The sequence below is a fragment of the Panulirus ornatus genome, chromosome 72 (genome assembly GCF_036320965.1).
Source record: "Panulirus ornatus isolate Po-2019 chromosome 72, ASM3632096v1, whole genome shotgun sequence".
NCBI classification, from domain to species: domain Eukaryota; kingdom Metazoa; phylum Arthropoda; class Malacostraca; order Decapoda; family Palinuridae; genus Panulirus; species Panulirus ornatus.
Window position 1 is genome coordinate 1,325,218 of NC_092295.1, and position 25,592 is coordinate 1,350,809.

At 38.0% G+C, this 25,592-nt stretch overlaps 1 protein-coding gene across 7 annotated transcripts in view; it reads left to right on the forward strand.

The window, feature by feature from the left end:
• Positions 1-19,645, forward strand: part of LOC139748045 (basement membrane-specific heparan sulfate proteoglycan core protein-like) — a 261,917-nt gene extending 242,272 nt beyond the window's left edge. For 6 of the 7 annotated variants that reach the window (XM_071660608.1, XM_071660611.1, XM_071660614.1 and 3 more), the window contains 9 exons: positions 2,102-2,268; positions 3,415-3,607; positions 4,134-4,315; positions 4,672-4,808; positions 8,411-8,608; positions 9,072-9,284; positions 9,425-9,572; positions 14,370-14,531; positions 17,365-19,645. In XM_071660608.1, coding sequence (XP_071516709.1) covers positions 2,102-2,268; positions 3,415-3,607; positions 4,134-4,315; positions 4,672-4,808; positions 8,411-8,608; positions 9,072-9,284; positions 9,425-9,572; positions 14,370-14,508 — 1,377 coding nt within the window. In that variant the 3' untranslated portion in view covers positions 14,509-14,531; positions 17,365-19,645. The remainder of the gene's footprint in view (positions 1-2,101; positions 2,269-3,414; positions 3,608-4,133; positions 4,316-4,671; positions 4,809-8,410; positions 8,609-9,071; positions 9,285-9,424; positions 9,573-14,369; positions 14,532-17,364) is intronic. The other variant, XM_071660610.1, reaches the window with a different exon arrangement.
• Positions 19,646-25,592: the final 5,947 nt, after the last annotated feature.

The following is a 25,592-nucleotide window of genomic DNA, read 5'->3' on the forward strand; positions in this document are numbered from 1 at the left end:
GAGCACAGTCAAACTTCTGTGGACCTTCTTCACAACTTGTGCCTTCACTTTTCCTCTTGGGATTGCCAGCCACATTCCCCTCACTCACTTTCTTTCAAAATCTCTCATTGATATTTTTTTCTTTACCAGTCTATTATCATGCATCCTTTCCACATGATTAAACCACTTCAAGATATTTCTATTAACCCACTCTTGTGATACCACACCACATAATTTTTCCTCTCTGTGGTATTATACATATCCTATACACTTCACCATTACTTACTCTGTCCAATCTATCATCACCACAGGCACCCCTTAGCCCCTTAAGAAGAGTTATTATATGATGACATGTAACAGGCAGCAGGAATCATCACATAAATGATTTTTGTGGGCTTTGCTAAATCTCCCGCCAGTAGTTTGATGTTTATATGACTGTTAATTGTTGTCTTGGTCACTACAATGTATATAGGTGCTTTTTTACTCAGTGAAATCAATGCTGAAGTGTGATTATGTATGTGAATAAATGTAGATGTGTAAGTGTATGACAAAAGTTAGCATAAATGAAAATGAGGGAATAGGTGAGGAATGGGAAGCATTGCTTACATTTGCCAAAGAAGTACTTGGTATGCAGATGGCAGGATATGGGCAGGTGAGAAAGTGTAGTAAGTGGTGGGATAAGGAAGTAAAGTTGTTAATGAAAGAGGAAAGAGAGTTTATGAGCTTTACCAGTCATGAAGCTGTGTGTAGGATTAGGAGATGTACAAGAGAAAGCAGCAGGAGATCAGGGGAAAGGTGCAGGGGCTGAAAAAGAGAGCATATGAGAATTGAAGTGAGAGAGTATCAGCAAACTTTAAGGAAGATGAGAATATATTTTAGAAGGTGAACATTGTGAGAAGAAAGAGAGAACAAATGGCACTTACATTTCTCATGTGTTGTAGAAAGCATAAAGAGGGCATGGATTTGGGGGGCTAGAAATTCTCCCCTTCTGTAGTACTTTGCCAAAGAAGGAACGGAAGAAGGACCTAAGCAAGGATTTTTCCTCTAGGGCTCAGTTATCTGCTCTGGACACTGCCTTACTCACATGGGAAACAGCAAAAATGTCTGTGAGAAAGTAAAGAAGCATTTTTCTTTATATTTCAAATTTGTCTTAAGACAATTCAATATGTTATAATTCTGATATGTCTTAGATAAAGAAATGTGCATTGAAACATTGCAAATCGATGAAATGGTGTCTGACTTTTTCCCTCTCTGATTCATCCCACTGTTCTTCTCACTGGCAATTCATGCTTCTTTGCTAAATGAAGCCATATATTAGTAAACAATAGTGTTTCTCCTTGAAGGATAATTATACTTTTTATCAATCTCTTTTATTCATGTGTAGCCATTATAATCTTTTTATTATTCCTTATTTAGTAGTGATTAGTTAACAGGTTCATAGATTCTTATCATGTTTGAACTGGAGAATAATTATATAATTTTATATTCTTCCTTTTCTTTATGACCATATACTTTTTTTTTTGTTTGTTTTTCTCAAAGAAGGAACAGAGAAGGGGGCCAGATGAGGATATTCCCTCAAAGGCCCAGTCCTCTGTTCTTAACGCTACCTCGCTAACGCGGGAAATGGCGAATAGTATGAAAGAAAGAAAGACCTTTGAAAACATATTTTTCTTCATACTTGTTCACCAGATCATGACCAGTTACCTTTGAAAACATAAGTTTTCTTATACTTGTTTGCCATTTTCCATACTTTGTGAAGTAGTGCCAAGAACAGACAAAAAGCATAATACATTAGGCAAAAATTTGCTTAGAATGTCATAGATATTCTGTCATAACCAAGACATTTCCCTTCTCTTCTTTTTTTTAGATCAATTGGTATGGTAAGTCATGCAAAAGTGGATTGAAGAAAGAATTATCCACTTCCTACAGCATATATATGACATACTTAGAAGGAACTTAGTTTGAATTAGTCAGCACGATAGATGATTATTACTGTTCTGAATTCTTTTTTGCCATATTCATCCCCATGAGATGCAGAATCAAACACAGCATGGAAGTTAACCAGGTAGATATATTTTATAAGAAAAGATAACTTTATAAGCTCATCTGGTGTTTTTTACAGACTTTGGATGATGGTATTCTGATGTACTGTGCACAGCAAGATAGAGGTGAAGGAGATTTTGCTTCATTAGCGATACGAAACAAACGCCTGGAATTCCGTTTTGATGCTGGCAGTGGTACTGCCACTATCCTGAGTGATCCTTTGGAACAAAATCAGTGGTTTGAGGTTAGTTCTGAATGATCCAGAACAAGCAGATGCATTATTTAAGAAAACATATGGTAGCGCATTTATTGAGTTATAGGGAGAGGATGATAGTTTTAGGACAAAATTGCACATGTAAATGATTGCTAAAGGTAGGGCTGTTCAGTAGAGGAACCCTAGAATGGAACTAAGAGACGTGACAACAGGCCTGCAGGGTAATATAGGTGTGAGAGTAGATGTGACTCTGGAACTGACTTATGAAATGGTTTGGAAAGTTGTATGACTTCCAGTTGTACTGCAAGATTAATAGTTACAAATTCAAGCATGAGGAGTTAAAAATGAGTGTATTGATTGCATGTGTATCACATAATGACAAAGAGGAGGATGCCTTACAGAGAAGATTTGAAAACATTAAAAGCTACAGATCTAGGGTAGAAATTATGTACGATGGGTACCTGAATAAATGGATATGGTACAAAGTGGGTATTGGGGCCCAGGCGCAAATGACTGGTGATAAAATACATGAATTGTGTGCATCAACAAGCATGAGTGTTGTAAACACATACTTTAAACATTAAGATTTTCACAGGTACCCATGTCACAGACTCAGGGCAAACAGTGTAGAGAAGAGCAGAATTGGTAAGTAGGAATATGAAGGACAGTGTGCATGAGGTGCTGTCTAGGAGAAGGTTTGGAAGGTACTTGTCACATCATGTGGTGGTAAGAGGAAAGGTAGGCCATGGAGGAGGACAGATATCACGAGAGAATGGATTAGGGGTAAATGTATTTTAGAGGAAGATTGTCAAAGGAGATCTGAGAATGTGGAAGCATTTTATGTAAGAAAATGGTATGAATGGTGACTGTGGTCTCAATTGATAAATCAGTTTAGTGTATAAAGTGAAAAAATTAGTTCTAAGCTCTTTTATGCATGTTGAAGTTCAAGTTTCATTAAACACATGGCATGGGTAGAGGATGTGTATGAGTGATGTTTTTTAGGCTGAAGGAATGTGATTCACCCCTCTGAATTTAAGAATTGTGTAATGGTAGGTAGATAAAACTTTTTGATAATGTTACTGAAAAAGTTTGAAATTTATAGACCCTAGAAGATAATGTGAGTTGCTTGTTCTTACCCCAACACCAGATTTCAGGTTTTGAGTATTTCATATTTCAGGTCGAGCAAATAGAACAGATCGCCTTGGTTCCTTGAGACTCAATGATGGCCCAATGCAGAATGCTGAATCTCCAGGACCAAATCATGGTCTAAACCTGCTTACGCCTTTATACATTGGAGGTGTGGACCATTCCCGCATAGAAATATCACCAAAAGTAGAAGTTAAAAGTGGGTTCAGAGGATGTGTATCACAGGTAAAGTAACAGTATAAGTTTTTTATTGTAATATATTTTCATTACAGATCTTTCTTTTCAATGCTTCCAGATAGGCAGGGCCTCATGTGAAACACAAAAAAGGGCTAAAGAGATAAAGTAAGGTGGGAATAAAAAAGAATCTGTTTTAAGCTAGGAGAGAAGTTGCCTTTAATAAGGGGCAAGTCATAGCTGTCTAAAGGGATAAAATAAGGAAAGAAAAAAATCTGTTTTAGTTTGTAGAGGAGTTGCATTTAATAAGAGGCAAGTCATTGCAGTTTCGAAAAACATGAGAGGGTAGTGAGATCCAAAGATTCGCAGTATAAGGAAAGAAATAGGCATAACAACATCCCACCCTTGAGTTGCCATTGGCAGTACAGTAATCAGGGGAGCAATGGCTTCCCAAGTATTAGATTATCTGATCTGATTCTGCTCCCTGAAATAATGTCAGTGCATATTGTAGTCAAGTACTAGTAGACATAATGTGAAGCCTCCATTCATGAATATGAATATCTAAAAAAATTTCCAGATCAAAATAATGGACCATGAGGTACGTTTGGCAGAGTCACTGCTTGATTCAGCCAATGTTCGTCAGTGTGGTGGTTCATCAGCATCTTTATGTAGTCAAAACCCATGTAGAAACAACGGACAGTGTGTTGATGCTCCTTCCTCCTCTCGAGGATATGTTTGTACATGTCAAGAAGGCTACAGGTTAATTTTTTCCTTATTTTTTATTAAGAAATTGCAAATGTGATATTCATGGATGATATCTATATATTATATGCTTTATCAAAAACACTGACATTTACTTTGTGATATTTATAACATTTCCAGCAAAATTAGTCAGTCAGCATTAATTCCTCTTTGTATAAGTTTTGTATGGTATAAATAAACAGGGATAAGTGGGGACTTTTGCCATAGCCCCCTTTGATGGGAGTTCCTTGAGGGAATGGGCATCAGAGATATAGATAGATAGGCATACAATTACAGGTATAGAGTTTTGTAACTCTTTTTACATAAATGGTATTGCATATAAAGATACATGCTAACTTTATTTTAAATACCAGTGGTCATGACTGTGAGAATGAGCCTGGAGTGTGCAGCATTGTTCAACCATGTAAAAATGGCGGTACATGCATTGGTTCCAATGAAGAATACTCGTGTTATTGCCCACTTGGTTTTGCGGGTCATCACTGTGAACATGGTATGTAACTTTTGCTTTTCTTTTTTTCATGGTACAAAATGACTAAAATTAAGATAAGAGATTATGTATGCCTAAAGATGTGAACACAGATATGAAGCTTGAATAGGAAAATTTAACTATACCATATGGAGATAAATGTTAACTTTAATGTTTGGAGAAGGTTATGCACTGGCTAATAAACAGTGAATAAGCAGAATGCATTTAGGGATATGAATAGATAATCTTTTCTCTTTTTTTACATACATATTTGTTATTTCCTGCATGAACAATATAGATAGTAGTTGGTTGGCAGCCACCATCCAGGGAGGTATACTACCACCTGCCCGGGTATCAGAAGGGTTAGTGATGGCTGTATAGTGAGCCAGCACTTCAATTGTTATCAAGTTGCACTCCTTTGACCTTGGTGGCTGTCTTCTCTTTCTCCTTCACCCACACATGGACTGCTGGCATTCTGTCCACAAACATACAATCTCACCTTGTCACACAAAACACTTGATAACACTTGAGGAATATGTTAAAAGAGGAGTCACTGCCTTTGAGGTCTAAGATGGGTGTGACTGATGGTATAGCAGTCATGTCAGTTCTGTATAAGTGTAGGGTGTGGGCCTTAAACAGAGATATAATGAATTAAGTGACTGAAAAAGTATAAGAGAAAGCAACTGGAGGTCAAGAGGAAGGTGCAAGGGTTAAAAAAGAGGGGAAATGAGAGTTGAGGTGAGAGAGTATCAATAAACTTACGGAAGAATACGATGTTTTGAAAGGAGGTTAATACTGTGAGAAACAGAAGGTAACAAATGGGAACATCGTTGAAAGGGGCAAATGGGGAAGTAATTATAGGTAGTGATGCAACAAGGAAATGGAGTGAATATTTTGAAGGCTTGTTGAATATGCTTGATGATAGGATGATAGATGTAAGATGTTTGGTTTTGGGAGGTATGCAAAGTGTGAGAGTTAAGGAAAGTTGTTTAATAAGGAGAAGAGAGGTAGTGAAAGTCTTGTATGAGATGAGATGTGGTGAGGCAGATGGAGTGGTTGTTATTGTAGTTGAATATCATAAGAAAGGAGTTGACTATGTTGTTTATTAGTTAGTTTGGATTTTTAGTGTAGGAATGGATCATGGTGAGGTGCCTGAGGATTGACTAAATGATTGTACATTGCCATTGTAGAAAGGCAGGGGGTACAGACGTGTGTTCAAATTATAGAGTTATAGCTTTTGTTAAGTGTATTTGGAAAGTTGTGTGGTTGAGTGTTGATTTAAGGGGTCAAGGCATGTATGGAGCATCAGACTGGGAAAGAACAATATGGTTTCAGGATTTGTAGAGGTTATGCAAATCAGGTTTTTGCTTTGAAGAATGTGTGTGAGAAATACTAAGAAACAGATGGATTTGTATGTGACATATATATGGATCTAGAGAAGGCATATGATATGTTTGACAGAAATGCCATGTGGAAGGTCTTATAAATATATGGTGTGTAAGGTAAGCTACCAGATGCAGTGAGAAGTATTTATCAAGGCATTGTGCATGTAGTGCAGAGAAAAGTGAGTGATTTCAGATGAAGTTGTCACCATGGCTGCTTAATTAGTTAATGGGTTTGTATGTGACATATATATGTATCTAGAGAAGGCATATGTTTGATAGAAATGCCATGTGGAAGGTCTTATAAATATATGGTGTGTAAGATAAGCTACCAGATGCAGTGAGAAGTATTCATCAAGGCATTGTGCTTGTAGTGCAAAGGAGAGTGAGTGGTTTCATATGAAGGTGTTGTCACCATGGCTGCTTAATTAGTTAATGGATAGAATGCTGAAGAAGGGCGAATATGCAGTCTGTAGAGGGAGGGGGAGCCTGGGAATTGAGCAGTTGTTGTTAGCTGATGGCACAACACTGGTGACAGATTCAACTGAGAAACAGCTGAAGTTGGTGTCTTGCTTTGAGATTGTGTGGAAGGAGAAAGTTGTGAGTAAATTTGAATAAAAATGAAGCTATTAGATTTAGCAGTGCAGAAGTGACAGTTTGGTTGAGGTGTGAGTTGGAACGAAGAAAATTTGGAAGTGGAGTGTTTCAGATACCTGGGAGAGGACACGGCAGCAGAAGTGAACCATAAGGTGGGTGAGGAGGCAGTGGTTTTGGGAACATTGAAAACTGTGGAGAGGCTGTTATTTGGGTCAGCAAAAAATGGGTTATGTTTGAAGGTATAGTAGTCCCAAAGATGGATTTGAAGTATTGACTGTAGATAGAAATGTGCAGAGGAAGGTGTATGTATTAGAAATGAAATGCTTAAGGTCAGTATGTGGTGTGAGGTGGTTTGATGGAGTAAGTAATAAAGTGGTAAGAGAGATGTGGTAATAAGAAGAGTGTTGTTAAGAGAGCTGTGTGATGAAATACTTTCGACATATGGAGAGAATGAGTGTGGATCAGGTGTTTGCTTTAAAGAATGTGTGTTAGAAATATTTAGAGAAACAGAAGGCCTTCATCACTTCAACTTTCTTCATCGAATCAGTTGCTATGACTCTATCACTTTGCATACCTCCCCAACCCAAACACTCTACATCTGCCACTGTATCACTAAACACATTGAAGTTCTCCAAAATTCTCACTCTATCTCCCATCTTATCACTGCCTGTTACCACTTTCATATTTGCCCCTTTAATTGATGTTCCCATTTTTCTTGTTTTCCCCACTTTATAACCTCCTTACAAAAATCTTATTCCTCCTGAAATTTGTTGATACTTGTTCACCACAATTTTCATTTGACAGCCCAGTGACACCATTTCATGTTGTGTATACCAAATTGCTGTAATTCATCATATTCAACAGTCTGTTCACAGTCTACTCTTATTTTGTACACAGACACTGTATTGGTTATGATTAACATGATATGGATGTAGAGAAATATTATTCTGTGCACACTAAAATGTAGAAATGAGGGTTTTTCATTAACAGACACAGCATTAGTAATGAGTGGCATGAATAGACTTAGGAATGATACACTGTTCATGCTGAAAAAGGCTATGAAGGAGTTAGCTGGCTTATTTAGAGAAGGTAAAGGAGGTGTTTTTTCTTTGGAAATAATCAAGGTCTTCACCTATCTACTATTGATGTTTTTCCATCACCCCAGGATTATGCAAAGAGAAAATCAAGTGCAATGATTATGTTCTTTCTTCCATGTGAATAAAAAAAAGTTAATGAGGATGACCCTTCATACTAGCCTCCTTCTCCCTTAAGTAATTTGATAAGTCAACTGGATATTGTGAAAAGGCAGAACTTAGATTTTCATGTGGCTTTGTGATCATCAGATGATACCATTTAAGGGTTGATATTTTGCATTTCTTAATTTTTTTTAACAATATTGGAGGTTAGAGGCTGTTGTGTTGGAATTTTTGCAGTCAAGTTAATATTGCTCACAGTTTCACATTCTTGATAGCCAGTGATTGAAAGGGAGGTGATCACTCTGAGAGGTTATTTGATTTCCTGTTTTATAGTATTTATACTGCATTTTGTAAGGTATACCTAAAGAAATAGGTGTGTTTGATTTTTAAGATATTCAGGCACAAAAAGAAAACTCATTATAAACAAGTTATTTTCTTTCTCCCACAATAGTCATACAAGCTCTAGAATCAGCCCTGTTTACAAGTAATTCCTGGATAGAGTTTGATCAGTCCCTGCTGCCAGAAGAAGGTGATGCACCTCAGAGCGTTACCTTTGAATTCACCACACGAAAGCCTGAAGGCCTTCTCTTTTGGTATGGTCAAGAATCAAATGTATCTGGACATGGACAAGACTACATCAGCATTGCCAGTTAGTACATCTGTGTACAAAATTGTAATTTACTATTTCATTAATTGCCTTGTATTTATTGATTTTGGTAAGAGTGATGACTGAGTTTCACCATTCAGCTTATCTGCAACTAAGGTATATTATCCATTTTGTACTGTTTAAATGTTCACAAAAGATATAGCAACTTTTGTATATCCACTGTCTCCTTACATCCAAAAAGTTGGGAGGAATCATATGACTTCTTCCCTTTAGTAAAAAGTTGCGGAGAATCTATAGCCAAGGCCACCCTCTGGAGGGAGTTCCAGGAGGGAACAGATGTCAGAGATAGAGATACCTGGATATTCCATTTTTTAGTTTTTACCTGTATAACTAAGCCAATTTATTGACCTGTAAATTAGACTGGTTTAATGTAAGTACATGCACATGTTTGATCATTGTTACAGGTTGTCTTAACAAATAAAAAACTGACATCTTTCTGTTTCAGTTAAAGGAGGCTTTGTGGAATTTAGCTATGAATTAGGGACCGGGCCAGCCACAGTCCGATCCTCAAGTCGTGTAGATGATGGAAGACGGCACGTTTTGATGGTGAATAGAACGGGACAAGAAGGCTCACTGAAACTAGACAGATCTCCTATTGTATATGGAAAAAGCCGTGGCATACGCCACATGCTCAATGCTAAGGGCAACATATATATTGGTAAATTTAAATCCTGCATTTAATCAGTAGGACTCTTAGAATACAGTGTTTTATAATGATGATTCAGTTGCTTTGAATTACAGCTGAAGCATTAAGTATAATTTCAGTTGATAGAGAAAAATAAAATTCTGTCTCTTCAGGTGGAGTGCCAGACTTACCATTGATGACTGCTGGCTCTCATACAATTGGATTCAGTGGTTGTATCCATAGGCTAAGCATTGGAGAAGAAAAAGACATCAGCTTCATGGAAATGGCCCTCTCAGGTGTTAATGTTACTCCATGTCAAAGGTAAACCAGAAATTTTTACTTTTTACAGGTGTATTTTCGTGAATTAGCATGTAGTCATATTGTCAACATTGCTATTTGTTTGGTAGCACTGTCTTGACCATCTCAATAATTTTCTTTATATTGCATTTTTTCAGCATGAATTTTTAAGGATGTATCTAATCATTAAGCATGTTCTTAACCGACTGAATATGCTGTTATGACTTTTTTTTAGATTTATGCATGCTGATATATATATATATATATATATATGATGAGCACCTTATCATTTGTATTACCAAAAAACTAATTTTTTTTCTGCACCCAAAAAATCCCAAATTTGTCCTTGACACACATGTCCAGTCTAGCCAGCTAGACCATAACATAACAAACCCAACTGCCAGAACAAGTTATCCAACACTAACCAACAAGTGTATTCCTTAAATTCATTAAAAGATAGCACACAGAGCGATGCAAAATCTATCAGGTCATCATTCACCCATCAGGGTCACTGAAATTTTGCTGACCTGAAAAAAATCACACCCACAGTTTATGTCTTGTTTCAGTCAATGAAAGGACTTGTTTTATTGAAAACTATAAAAATGCAGTGTTTTGAGGACAATATGTGATATGAGGTGGTTCGATTAAGTGATAAAAGAGTAAGAAAGAGGTATGGCAATGAGAAGAGTATGATTTAGATGAGGGTGTTTTAAAATGCTTTGGACACATGGAGACAATGAATGAGAAGTTGACAAAGAGGTTATATATATCAGAAGGGGACAAGGAGACAGTTGAGACCAGATTGAAGATGGAAGGGTGGAGTGAAAAGGATTTTGAGCACTCGGGGCCTGAACATGCAAGAGGATGAAAGGTGTATATGGGATAGAGTGAATAGGAGCGATGTGATATACAGGGGTTGACATGCTGTCAGTTGACTGTACCAGGGCTTATAACGCAGCTAGAGGCCTGGTTGTGGATAAGGGGCTGTGGTTACAATACGTTACACATGAGAGCTAGAGAATAGGTGTGAGTGAAGGAGGCATTTTGTTTTTCTGTTCATGGCACTACCTCACTAACATGGAAAACATTGAACAAGTATGAAAGAAAGCAGAAAAAGAAGAAAGAAAAGATATGTTTTAATGTACAAACCACTGCAGATATACCACTAGAGCCAGAATAGAAACAAATAGCTTACCTGTACTTCATACTTAGGCATCCTATGCTCTAAACTCCCAACCCACAACAAACAAAACAGTATCAGAACATTACTAGGAAAACATATATACAATAGAATGATCCAACAAGCTCCAAACTACTGCCTGTCCAATGTGTGTGTGTGTGTGTGTGTGTGTGTGTGTGTGTGTGTGTGTTTGTCAGTGAGTTAAACTATGGCATTTTTTGCAGTCAGGGAAAATGTTTGGAAGGTCTGTAGGACATGGCTGTGGATAGGGGGCTCTGGTTTTTCCTCTAACAACACACCATACTTTCACATTGGCCCAGTTACATTCCAAGCCCTTACAAATAACTTTAACAGCTCCTGGTTACACAACAATCTGGAGCATCTGGAAACTTGCCAACATTATTCCTGTCCTAAAACCTTCCAAACCATGCAATTTTTATGTAACTTTTCTTTTTTCCAACTGCCCCATGTCACTTCTGTCATCAGTATCCAAACTCTGAAAAACTGATCCTCAATAGCATCAAGCAAAATATCCTACTCACACCCTTACAACATGGCTTTAGTCTCATCTGCTCCACCATTACACAACACAAAGATCTCACGTAACATATGCCTGATAGCTTCAGTAAACACAGCCCCAGTTCCACTCAGTAGTGGCAGTAGACATCAACAAAACATTTGATAGTCTCCCAGCACATTCTCACCCTACAGGTACTTTATGTCACCCTCCACAACAGTGACAGAAAGTGGTTGGATATCATCATAGTCAGCTGCCATTGCAGTCACTCATTAAGGTTTCACCTCTAAAACACTTAAGCTCTTCCTTGGAGCTCCCCAAGGAGCACTTCTTTTTCCAGCTCTGTTCATCCTCTTCCTACATGACCACCCATTACCTCCAGCAAGCTACAGTATGAAAGTTCTTTCATATGCATGTGACCTCATAATCACATCACAACACCCTGACACTAGCTCAACATTACAAAAGTAATACCACACTACACAGTTGGGACAGTGGCTAATCCAGAACATAATGTCTGCATCTCCAAAGAAACTTTCAATCACTCTTTTTATCCCAGACAGACACAGATCCACCTAGCTCTCTCCAGTCATCTTAAATGGACAGTCACATGCGACACAAACAAGACATTCACTCCACACACAGCAAATATAAACAGAAAAGCAACAAACAGCAAACTAAATGCCCTCAGAATGCTAAGCGTTACCAGATTTGGACAAGAAAGTATCCTCAAACATCCTATACAAACTATTCAACTCGCCACCCTAAACTATTCTTCATTTGCCTGATCATCCACCATCTCGAATGCAATTATGACAAGACTGGAGACTGCGCAAAATAAAATATTCACATCAATCACTGGCTGCCAAACAACTGCAAACACTCAACAACTACACAGTGAAACCCCTAGCACACATTAACACTGGCAAAACATATGCACTCCAAAATAACCAGACAAGCACTAAACAGCCATCCTCCCAACTCACTCTTAAACACCACCCCTTCAGACATTCACCCATCTGAAAACACACTCCCAAGACACATATGAGTTATGCTTTCCTCTTTATGCTTTGGATGTCACCCATCCCAACAACACTGCAGACACCAATTCAGCATATCTTGAGACACTTCATGCTTATGATGCAACAACCACAATAAGTATACCACACACTTCTCAGTTGCCTTGTACTCTCCTCACACATCATGACCACACTTTATGGTTTGTGGTCCCGTATGGTGGATATGGCCAGCTTTTTGAGCATTGTGAGAGCCCCATGGAAGATTTAAGGGGGTTCTGGGGCAGAAAGTAAGTGTACATGCATACATACAGCACTTTGAGTGATGTAGGGGTAAAGGAACGAGAGGACATAACTTGAAATTAAGTAAGAAATCTGTAAATAAGGATGTAAAGAAATACTTTTTATAGTGGTGGATGATTGGAACAGATTCACTGAGGACATGGTTAATGCAGACAGCGTGTATAAACTGAAGAAAACTATAATTGTAGAGAATGTTCTAGAGATGGGGCCCCATGAATGTAAAACTCCCTCCCTGTAAAGTACAAATGGCTAAGTACATAAGCTCCTACTGACATGTTTTTACACATAAGGTATTTAAGATATCCCCATTCTGCAACAAAAACAAAACAAAACAAAAATGGTACAACATAGTTGGCTGCCAAGTCAGAGTCATTAATGAGGGCTTTGCCTCCAAAACCCTAAAATCTTATAATGGGGTGACTTGGAGATTGCTTCTTTCTTCTCCAACCCTCTTCAGTCTCCGGCCACATGACCTGCCTTCACCATCTGCAGACCACAGTGTGAAAGCCCTCTCATACCCAGATGACCTCACAGTCAAATAACAGCACCTAAATATGACCCAAGCAAAAATATTAAACAACAGTACATCACACATTTACGACAGTGGTTCACCAAAAACGAATCATTCCATTTCCGAAGAAATCCATCACCCAGTGAACACCAGCATAAGTTAATTCTACCTGCGACGTACCATATCCTCAAATGGTCAGCCACTTCCATTCAACAGAACTCCAACCAAATTTGGTATCAGATTTGGCACACTCCACAAATATCAGAAAATACGAAGGCCATAAACAAACTGAACACCCTTAGAACATTGATTGGCACTAGTTTTGACAAGTAAAAGAAACCCATTCTTTCCTCTGCAAACATTTCATCCCCTCCCCCATACTATGCCTCACATATCAGGTCATCCATACTTTCAGATGCAAACATAACTGCAAATCATCCAAAACAAGGCATTCCAAACAATTGCCATCCACCCACCAATCACAAATTTTCATCACCTAGACATTAAAACAACAGTACTTCCACTAGAAATTGCTCCTCACTGTGCTTGGCACTCAGTTTTTTGTAACAGCATTAAACCCCTCCTTTGGAACTACTTCATATTCAATCCCCAAATAGAAGTAGAATTTACTGTAACCCCTTCAGTAACCTATACTTGCAGAACTCCCCCTTCCCCAGCAAACATGACATTGAGAAAACATATACACACCATGATAATCCAACAAGAGCTGAACAATTACCCTCCCATCTTAGTCTGAAACTCCACTCCACATATTTACTCCCCTTTAAAACTACTCTTCCCTGGACATATAAGAGTTACATTTTGTCCTTTGTGTCATGGACAGCACCCATTTTCTCATTTTCATAGACACTGGTCAGCACATCATAAGACCTGTTATGTCAGAGATGCAGTTTTTATGCTTAAAATATTGAACAAAACATTGAATACTTACTCCTGTATTGTCAAGCACTCCCCCTACAAATACATGCATACATCGCCATACATCTTGAGATGTGATCCCATGCATTTGATGTGGTTGTGGCTTTTTCATGAAAGGGGATCCAAGGATAGGAAGTTAAGGTAAAGTATGTATGTATTCTCTCAGAGCTAAGGGATTTTGTATGCTCTCACTAAACGTCCTTCTGCTTTAAATATGCTAACCTTTCCCTTTCATTTGTCTGAATTGTATGCATTCATGTTTGACAATACCTACTCACAAATTAACTTAGGAGATGATGGATTATCTAATTATCTAACAGTTGCTTGTGAAACTCTTGAATCCCCTATTCTGTAGTTCCAGAGTCAGGGGGAATACGCATGTAATGAACACCTTTGAAGAGAGACATATCTCCAATAGAGGAAAATTCAACCACAGGACTTTCGTCAGTAGAAAGAGGACTGTTCATACAACACGAAAGAACATGCATGGCTAGACAGATCTTAAATGCTGTTGTTGGTAAGATGATAGACATTCCTTCCTATTACTATTCATTTTCAGGGAAAAATTACCACACCGCATATTAGAAATTTAGTCGTGCCATATTGTTATTCATCCTGCTGATAGATTAGAATTCTATTACGTACATCATAATTACATTTGATACAAAAAGAGGAACTATGAAGGCATTTTTTGAACTTTTATACATTTCGCTACCAAAGTGTGAGGAAAAATGAAGATGAAAATGTAGGCTCTGGAGAATTTTCGTACATAGAAAGAGTACTTCCTACGCATTCCATGTGTATTGCAGAAGGTGACTTAAAGGGTTGGGAGCAGGGGGGGCTGGAGATCCTCCACTCCTGTTTTATTTTTTCCAATAGAAGGTAACAGAGGAGTGGGCCAAGTGAGGATTTTTCCCTCTATGGCTCAGTCCTATGTTCTTGAAGCTACCTCGCAAATGCAGGGAATGGCAAATATATATAAAAAAAATAGATATACTTGTATACATGTTATGTTTTGTTGGAATATGCTGGTAATAATAAATACGGACTAAAATCAAAGATGCAGTTGCATAAAGCTTATCCATAATCATTCCTAGAGTGATTAGAGTGCAGTTTCCACAAAGAAGGAATTCACCTGCTATGCCTCATTGGGCCTTGTCAGTCACTCTATGCACCTTCGTACATGTATTTGTAAAGTAGCTGTAATTGGTTTAACGTTAAAGGGATCCATGTTTCCATCAAATTTAGAATATTAACAGATGAAAATGATTTTTTTTTCTGCAGTAAAGTTGTAATGTTATGAACTTCTTTCATAGATTTCATAAATACATTATTAATAGTTTTTGTGAAAAAAATGAAAATCAGAAATTATTCCATAAAATGTCCTGGATTTTTATGGTAATATGTATCATGATATAGATTGCATGTTAATTACCTGCATATACGCCTGTAAAACAACCCTTTCTTAACTCTCAAATGCGTGGGAATTACCGTACGTTAAGTAGAATATTTTTGAGAATTTTTTTTCAAAACATTTTTTATGACCCTAGACTTTCCACATCTTCCCTCATTGTCATTGACTTGGGTCACATAAAGAAGAGAACATGCGAGAGTTGATGCTCATATCATTGATCTAATGACAGATGAACACAATGAAAATGATTCATAACTTTCCAAGTAATATTTTATGAATTTCTAAAATCAAAATTTTAAGAAATTGCATCTAAAGTTTTGGCATAAATCTCTGCCCTTAGCTTTTTAGTATTATTTTTACAGTAACAGTAAAGTATCAAAAGTTGATTTAGGCAAGTCTTCATAATACTGAATGCAAAGAAGGCTCTTGGTTCCCTCTTTTTTCAAGGTCTTCAGACCTTCCACCCACTGCCTAACCCTTGAAGTCACCCATCTGCCAGCAAGCACAACTTGCTTTCCTGGCAACAGCAATCTTCCGGAGTTTCTTCTAGGATACTTGCATCCTCCAAATGCTGAACACACTTTACAAAAGTTTATAAAAAACAGCCTAAGAAATATTGACAGTCTGTGCGTACCCCATGACCTCTGCATGCAGCATACAGGTAGCCCTAAAAGTTCGATTTAAAGGGGAAAAAAATATGGTTTATGATAGTCAGCCATTATGTTGTACAGAAAGCGTTTTCTCTTTTTACTGTAAATATCAAGAAAATAACTTTTTAAAGGAAACTTGCCTGAAAAAGCCAGGGAAACGTCCCCCTTGCCAAAAAACTTGAAAAAATTTCACCTGTATGTTAAGGAGCTTCACATTTGCTGTGTCTGCAGGACCTTTGGTCTTATGGCTGAGTTTACTATATTTAGACAAAACTAATTAATCTCAAATTGATAAGGTATGGGCTGTTGTACTTGCTTTTGCTGCTTGTTGCCAATCAAAGAGCACTAAATGTCTAAGTGCTCTCCTTCCATCACTTTCAGTTTGGATGAAGATTGACTCACTTATTGTTAAAAGCAAATATCTTTCTCAACACAATTCAAATACAAGAAGGATACTGCTAAACAGGAGTAAGATCCACTTTGACTGTTAACTGACATAAAGCTGAGGCTACATCCAAGAAAGATATTTTAGCACCTGCTGCAGACTGCATCACATACTTCATAGACCTATCAAGAATACATACCGATAAGGCAACCAGTCTTATGGAAAAAGTTACATATGAAATAACACAGTTTCTTTCCATTCATTGTATTATAAGCTAAATCCTTCTTTAACAGCTTGAATGAAAATGGTTTTTGTCTTTTATGTTCCTTTGGTGATGGACAGGACTGTCCTAACTCATAAGCAAAGTGACTTGGAGGTTTTACCTTTTAATGATTGGTTTAATTAACAGACTTCTTTAACAGTTTGCGAAGAACCAGCTACCTGCAACTGATTATTTGTGGTGGTTTAGAGGCCAGCGTACGGTCGTGTTTGGACTTTTATAATCTCTTCCACAGCTGTATTTAGACTTAATGTGAAGCATCGGCTCCCCCTTTCTGCAAGGAAGGATGTTTCTTAAACCAGTAGTAATGTAAAACATGGGTATCATTGCTAGTTGTAAGATATATTTTATAACTCTGTTCTTAGAATGACATAGTTTGATAGTGTCTGATGTTATTGTCTTAGCTCTTCATCTTTATGATTCTTTTAACCCTATGCTAAAAGGCATATCAGCCTTAACTGGTATTAGCATTAATTATCCACATGTTGAATCTAACATAATTATTTATTAAACACTGATAATAAGCTGTATTCCTTTGTTTATATAATTGTCATCAATCATGTATTTTTAAGCCTTACTTAAGAGAATATGTTGTTTTAAGGTATATGTTTGAAATTGCAGGGGCCGACGAGGAAGGGGAAAGGGACGTCATAGGGGTTAGCCAGCTCTGTAAGGACCACATCACTAATGAGATTGTGTAAACTAGTCTTCCAACCAATTGGAGAACAGGGATGCCATCAAATATGCTTCTACCCGTGTTTTTTTTACAGTGACATTATTGTCGCTGCACACAGAAATATTTCAAGATTTATCCCTTTATTGATACAGCTTTATCGTTGGTGATGAATAGGACAGTCTATTCGCAAAGGGATAATTGTGCCTTGTTGCAGTGAGCATGTACTGAGCCAATCAAGTTCAGAGGTACATGTGCCCCCTGCCACCTCAGAAAGTCAATACGTCTGCAATACCATGTGTCTTCTTATATCCTAGTCCAAGGAATCCTGTTATTTCTGTGAGGGTTTTCTTAACCGTCGCAGTACAAGACAGGATGACCACTGCAAACACTTGGCTGCTGTAAGTGCCACATGATACTTTGCTCTCTGACATCATTTTTTTTATTAGTCCAGTGTGTTCACCATCTTAATGAAAACAACCTTGTAAGCTATATGAGAGATTATTTTGATATGATAATTTTGACAGATAGTGTGGACTCCATGCAAATTTTGTGCCAAAAGACACACTGTTACTCGTCATGTAAGATTGTGACTGTTGAAACCAGCTTCTGGGAAACTTGTTGTAGATGAAGCAATAGTAAAAATTACGAAGTCTGTAACAGATATATTATTGTGTGAGAGCTTATATGTGTGATGCCCAGATGCTTGGTAGTGTTTTATGTGACCTCTTGTTTGTGTTGTTCCTAGTGTAATGTTATCCTCACTGATATGGGTGAGCTTTTTATAGATGATATTGTTCCGTCATATAATTTTTCTAGCTAAGATTTTCTCTTAATATTCTGCCTCTACAAGTATCCTGCTATTTGACTGCATGATGACCTCTTTGCAGCCACTTTTTATTTGGTTACTCTTGCTTATTTTTAGCTGACAATGGTGCTACCAGGATGAATGTTTACTTCTTACTTATGGTGTATCATAGTTTTATAACTTTAGTTTTAGTATTTTAATTAATTTTGCTATCAACACTGCCATTAATTAATTAGTTCTGATTTGAGTTTGGGTTGGTTTTAATAAAGAATTCAACTAACTTTAGGTAATTAGTAGCCTGATAACCACCATTTGTACTGTTGAGTCAGTCACCACACCATATGATTAGGACCTGTTGAAAGTCAATAATAACATTAAAATCGTACAGTCTTAAATTTAACCTTTTAAATTATTATCCTAATAATTGGCTTTGTAAGGGTCCATGGAGTTTAAAGTTTGTGAAACACTGAAGTATGAACTGTTCTATCCAAAGTTAATTTGGAGAGACATTGAATGTCATGGTAATTGTTCTATAGTACTGCTCGGAATATGTTAAGTTATACTCATCCAAGGTACTTTGTTTCTGACATTCAAGTAAGATTGTATGAGGTCTGTAGATCTTCCATATAATAGAAATTGTCGGGACACCTTACAGACAAGTGTGTTATTAATTAGGATATAGCATCCCATTACATTCTGTCTTACTTTGTAAATGTTGCTCTCCAAGTCATCATGCACATGGTCAAGGACACTGGCCAGAAGGCAGAGCCATATCCACTTGTTGCCTTCTTGTCCTCACCCCCAGTGCTATAGTTCAGGTGAAGTTGTTGTTGTTTGTGAGATTCTTGTCACACTTCTTCTCACTTAGTGTATATATACTGTTCCAAACATATCAGAAAAGCAGCAAATCTTTTAGTTATCACACAGAACACAATGAAATCAATCAAAAATATTATTTATGAATTGATTACCTAATAGTGCGTTACGTGGAATATCCCATTGTTAAGTTCATTTTGTATTCTGTAGGGTCCATGGCCAACACGGAAATTTGAAAGATAAAGTGGTAATGACATGAAATTGTTACCAGTTCATTACATTTTACTAAGAAATGTTTAGAATTTGGGAAATGTTAGAGCAGTTATTTATGGCCATGTTTTCCGAGTAATGAGAAATGAACTTAAAGGATCAAGATTCTCGATTATACCACACAACTGCACTTGCTCTGCAGTGTAGCAGTATTCCTCTTGGAACAACCAGCTGATGTTCGTGCTGCTATTACTGCTGTTTCAGTTAATACTCACTGGTAATAATCAAGCTTCACCACTTTGCTATCATGTGAGTGCTCTGTTGTGATGCACCTGATTCATAAAGACCCCCTATCCTTCTTATAGACTGTAACTGAAAAATAAATATAGATCATTTGTTGTATTTCATTTTAGTCAGGTTTCCCAAAATTTCTTGTATGAATGTATTTTGTATTTTTTATGCTTTGCAGGATAATTTTATTTTGACTGAAAATTACTGTTCAGCAGTGTACCTTTAAAAAGGATTCTTGTATAGTTTCCCAAATATCTTCTGCTAATTTTTAATAATGAAATGTACTAATACTGTTTAGGAGATATTTATAGATACAGAAATCACTCAAGTCCTAGATGAGTTCATGTTCTGCTTATACCAGGATATAGATTGCTGTGAAAGATTTCATCCTAATAAATGCTATTAATTTAATCCGTCTTATGCTTCACAGATATGATCTGAGCTTTTCGAATGGCAATTTATGAAAATTGTACAAGAAAAACTTTTACTTTATGGATACTGTCTCTGAACATTGTAAAACAGCCTTCCTATGTGTAATTGCAAACGAAAGATGGTCCTATATTCTACTTCTATTTTGATGTAGTAATTTTATTTTCAATTTCCATGGGGTGGATTAGGTTTATACCGCCTTTGAAATCACTCTGTACATCCTCAACCCATGCCCAATGTGTTTGAGTGAAACATGGACTTCCACACATATGCAAGCATGCATTACTTTTATACTCTGTACACTATCTATCTATATCTCTGATGCCCGTTTCCTCCAGGAACTCCCATCAAGGGTTGGCTACGGCAAAAGGGTCTCCACTTCCTTGTCCTTATGTGCCTCCCTTGCATGCACCATACCATGCATTTTTCCTCTGTTTCTATCCCTCCAGTATTCCTCCACCCTATTTGCCCATGTCACAGGTGGTCTTCCACTCACATCAACCCCTTTGATTGTACTATCATACACTTTTCTTATGAACTCCCAGTCTTGCACTCTTTCCACACACTCAAACCACCTCAAAGTATTACTTTTCACTTACTTTTCACCCATTCTATCTCTCCAAAATTCACTCCCATTGCATTGTTTGCCATACCCCACCTGTCATACACCCTTTCATTTCTTTCTTCATTCTATCTAGTCATGCCACATGCTCTTCTCAAATAGCTCATTTCCACATCCTGGATTCTTGACCTCTGTGCCTCATTCTATGTCCATGTTTCGGCTGCATAGGTCAGGGTTGGGAGGACCATGCCATCCCTTAATCCTCTGCCTCACTCCTACATGTATCCCAAAATTCACTCAGCTCTCCATCAACTCTTACACACTCATTTGCTTCTCTGTAGAAGGCTTTTTACACCATCCAACAGTTGTTCCCCAAGACCAAATATCCTTAACACATCCCACAAAGCATTCCACTCAACTCTGTCATAGGCTTTCTTCAGATCCATAAAAGTTTACAACTTCTTACCCTTTGCTAAATACTTTTTTTTTTTTTTTTTTTTTTTTTTATACTTTGTCGCTGTCTCCCGCGTTTGCGAGGTAGCGCAAGGAAACAGACGAAAGAAATGGCCCAACCCCCCCCCCCATACACATGTACATACACACGTCCACACACGCAAATATACATACCTACACAGCTTTCCATGGTTTACCCCAGACGCTTCACATGCCTTGCTTCAATCCACTGACAGCACGTCAACCCCTGTATACCACATGACTCCAATTCACTCTATTTCTTGCCCTCCTTTCACCCTCCTGCATGTTCAGGCCCCGATCACACAAAATCTTTTTCACTCCATCTTTCCACCTCCAATTTGGTCTCCCTCTTCTCCTCATTCCCTCCACCTCCGACACATATATCCTCTTGGTCAATCTCTCCTCACTCATTCTCTCCATGTGCCCAAACCATTTCAAAACACCCTCTTCTGCTCTCTCAACCACGCTCTTTTTATTTCCACACATCTCTCTTACCCTTACGTTACTTACTCGATCAAACCACCTCACACCACACATTGTCCTCAAACATCTCATTTCCAGCACATCCATCCTCCTGCGCACATCTCTATCCATAGCCCACGCCTCGCAACCATACAGCATTGTTGGAACCACTATTCCCTCAAACATACCCATTTTTGCTTTCCGAGATAATGTTCTCGACTTCCACACATTTTTCAAGGCTCCCAAAATTTTCGCCCCCTCCCCGACCCTATGATCCACTTCCGCTTCCATGGTTCCATCCGCTGACAGATCCACTCCCAGATATCTAAAACACTTCACTTCCTCCAGTTTTTCTCCATTCAAACTCACCTCCCAATTGACTTGACCCTCACCCCTAAATACTTTTACGTGGTCATTTTTACAACAAAAATCTGTACACTAAGATCATTTATCAAGCAAGACGGTCTCTGTACGCAAAGTGCCTCCATTGTATCGAATCTTCAGTCATTCCACTGGCATCTTTAGTTGAAATATCCCTCACCCCAGTAATTGCTCATACGACATCTTTTCTCAGACCAGCCTCTTTTTCTTTTTTGTACTACTACTACTACACTATATATCTTTTGACCAACCTGTCATATGCCATATGTTCTCCATGGCCACAGTAGTGTAACAGACTCATTCATGTTTCTTTTTAAAGATCCTTTAATGCCACATATCTTCCTTAATGTAACCATATATCTTCTTTATTGTAACTTTTTTCTACCAAATTATGCATGTTAACTGCTGTTGTTGTTTTGTTTTTTTTACCTACTCTGATCTTTATAAACTTAGAATTCACATCCAGTGTGACAGTAAAGGCAATTACTTCATTCAAGCTTCTTGCACACGCTACAGTCAAAGTTTTCCCATGTACCAGAGCTTTCATTACGTCTACAATTTTTCTCTCTTGCACTACTCTTCTTTGAACTTTAGTTCTCCCATCACAATCATTATTCAACTTTACTCCTAAGTATATGAACTCAAGCACAACTTTACCATGGAAAATGACATTGCACTATGATCCCCCATTCCCATCAAAAACTACATCTTACTTTTATTTCCATTCACTTCTCTTATGTACATCGCTGAAATGATCAACATTCCAGTTCTTGATATGGATGACAGCACAGCATCATATGTATACATTATCTGTGGGAATTTCCCCTTTATCCCTCCAGGAGTATAACATCACAATAACCTCATCTCTTACTTATCTCAAAGTGCCCATGGTCACATCACTCCCACATCTTTTCCAAAGCACATGCTTTTAACATGTTTTACTCCCACACGTGTACTACCTTCATTACAAAAGATCTTCAAAGGATTCAGATGTCTTTTGTACACATATATATGGAGTCAGATCTTTTCCATGTACTTGATCATATCCCATTTCAGAAACCATAAATGCCACGTACATCTTTTTCTGGTTTACATAACCTCTTCCCTGCTTAAACCAGCCTTGTTCTTCACCAGCACGAGGCTCACTTATCCTTTTAACAAGATCAATAGCCATAATACCATCCACCTTGCCAACTGTCCAAAGAAGACTTACTATTGTGTAATGTTTACAGTCTCTCCTTTCCTTTGAACAGTGAAACAGGTAGCACCTTCGTCATGACACCTGACCACTTTTCCAAGCTTCCATACACTTTCCAGACCCAGATTCTTGTATAGTTTAATTGTTCAAAGCCCCAAGTGGTAGAAAGAAAGAAACAAGGAAATTTACCTAAAGGAGGAGTGTTTTCAAAGGTATAGTTTCCTAATTGTACAAAAGCACTGTGAGAAAGAGGAAAACAAAAAACCACAGGTAAGCCTCCCTTCCTCTGACTTCTGATTGAGCCAGAGGAAAAACTATTATTATATACTGTTGCTAAATTCCAGAACCTTTATTAAAACTATAGCTTCTACAGGTAGACATGAATGATATACAGCTTCACATGAAGCTTTATTAAATGTCATATCCAAGACTGGTTGGTAGTAATTAGTAGGCAGCCACAGACCAGAGAGGTATATTACTGGTACTACCCGCCTGGGTGTCAAAAGGATTATTGATGGTTAAGTTGTGAGCTAGCACTTCAATGAGTGTCAAGTTGCACTCCCCTTTTCTTTCTGCCACACCCACTCCTGCACTGTTGGCATTCTCTCCACAAACATACAATCTTTCCTTGTCATACACAACTTTTAACTCATGCTTCATGACTCGATTTTCCTGCAATGAGTGCTATGAGCTAGCCCTGCCTCATGGCAAAAGATTAGGAGCAATAGATGGAAGTACTAGGGAAGAATATTAGGTGGGAGCATTTAGTAGAGACTTTAAGAAGAGTAGTAGGTGGGAGTTTGAGATTACTGTCACCAAGTTTTTTTCATTGGAACTGAAAATATCTAGGCCAGGTAATTGTGATTCACCATGAATCATGTAATTGCTTCAACCTGAAAGGAGCACGGAGATAGATTGGTGATCTGTTTGCAGAAATAAGTGACCTGTCATACCAATGAACAATAAGATATCAGGATAATTTGGTAACTGTAGGTTAGGCAATACTCCTGCAAGAAATGAACAGAACCTTTGAAGATCTAACCTAACCCACTTACAGTCAAGATTTATCATGGTGTTTAATGCTGGTACCTTTTTTCTCTTTTGTGACTTTGGTATGAACTTGTTAGAGAATGTCTTATATTAGGACAGCAACTGAAACAAACTCGCATCAATAGCCTTTTTTATAGGAATAAAGACAAGGGTTTTTCCTTTTATGGTTAAGAACAGGAGTAAATGGAATTGGGAGAGAGAGAGAGAGAGAGAGAGAGAGAGAGAGAGGCCCTTACCCAACACCCATCAATTACCAAAGAAACACACTTCTTCCAGCCTTAGCATTCTACCCATCAGTAAAACATAAGTGAAATACTACACACAAAGTAACACCCATAAGTAAAATATCATCTAAACATGGGCATGAGCCAGACCTCAAGAAGGAACTGAGCCACATGTGGTAATATTCTACACCTAATAGTAAATGCAATTGGTTTGTGTTGCTGTATCATCTTGGACCGACTGTCCATTTTATTTTCTTTATGCATCTTTATCGCATGGGCTTTGGACATTAGCTCTTTCACTACCTACCTGGAAGCCTTTTTACTTGCAAAAATAAGAGAGAATGCCCGAGAAAAAAAAAAGGTTGAACAGCGAGACAGTTGGGTCAAGAGGCCATAGACACACCATTTTCTACAACTGAATTCTACCAAAAGCTCATTAGTCAATTCTATGACTCTGGACTGAGTCTAGAGTCAGTATTGGCTAGGCTCCCGACCACAAACGACTCTTTCTAACTACAAACGGTGGTTGTTAGAACGAATCCTAATGAAAATTGTGACATCACTTCCTTTGCAGGCTGTACAAAAGCCCTGTTGCTTTAATATCTTTCAGGAAAAGGTTACTAAGTTATTTGGTCATACTGAGTTATGGGGAGTGTTTTATGTTCGTGTTCTCCCGTCTCTTGATGCTGTATATATGTATCATGGCTTCATTTCCTTGCGTCAGGTGTCCATATAGATCACCTGCCCAAGGGAGGATGAACAGCTGGGTGGACTGTGGACTGGCTTCGCGACCAGGATTCGAACCAATGATATGTTAGTGTTCAGTAGTGCAAATTTCTACAACCACGGAGATTTGTGACTTTTTTTGCATGACAGATGCCACGTAAAACACATGAAAAAAATATTCATTTCCTCTGATTTATGTAAGGGTAAGATGGGTTTGTGCTGGAAGTTCCTGTGAAACAGTTTTATTCACTGTGTTGATCAAGGTACAATCCCCACACATCGTTGACTCTCTCATAAAAGGCCAATTGTATAGTTCAAATCGACCTGTCGTTTGGGGCTTAAGCCTACAGGAGAAATGTAAAATCATCAGAATTTCACGTAATGCCATATTTTGTACCATGGAGCGTCAGTATGGGCTATGCCCGAGACGTGATTGGCTACATTGCCGTTCGAAGCTGGTTCGCCGAGGGTTCGAAGCACCTTCGAGCTATCTCCTTGCCCCGAACCACTCATTTCGGGGTCAGTCTGGCTCGGTCAGTGATGGA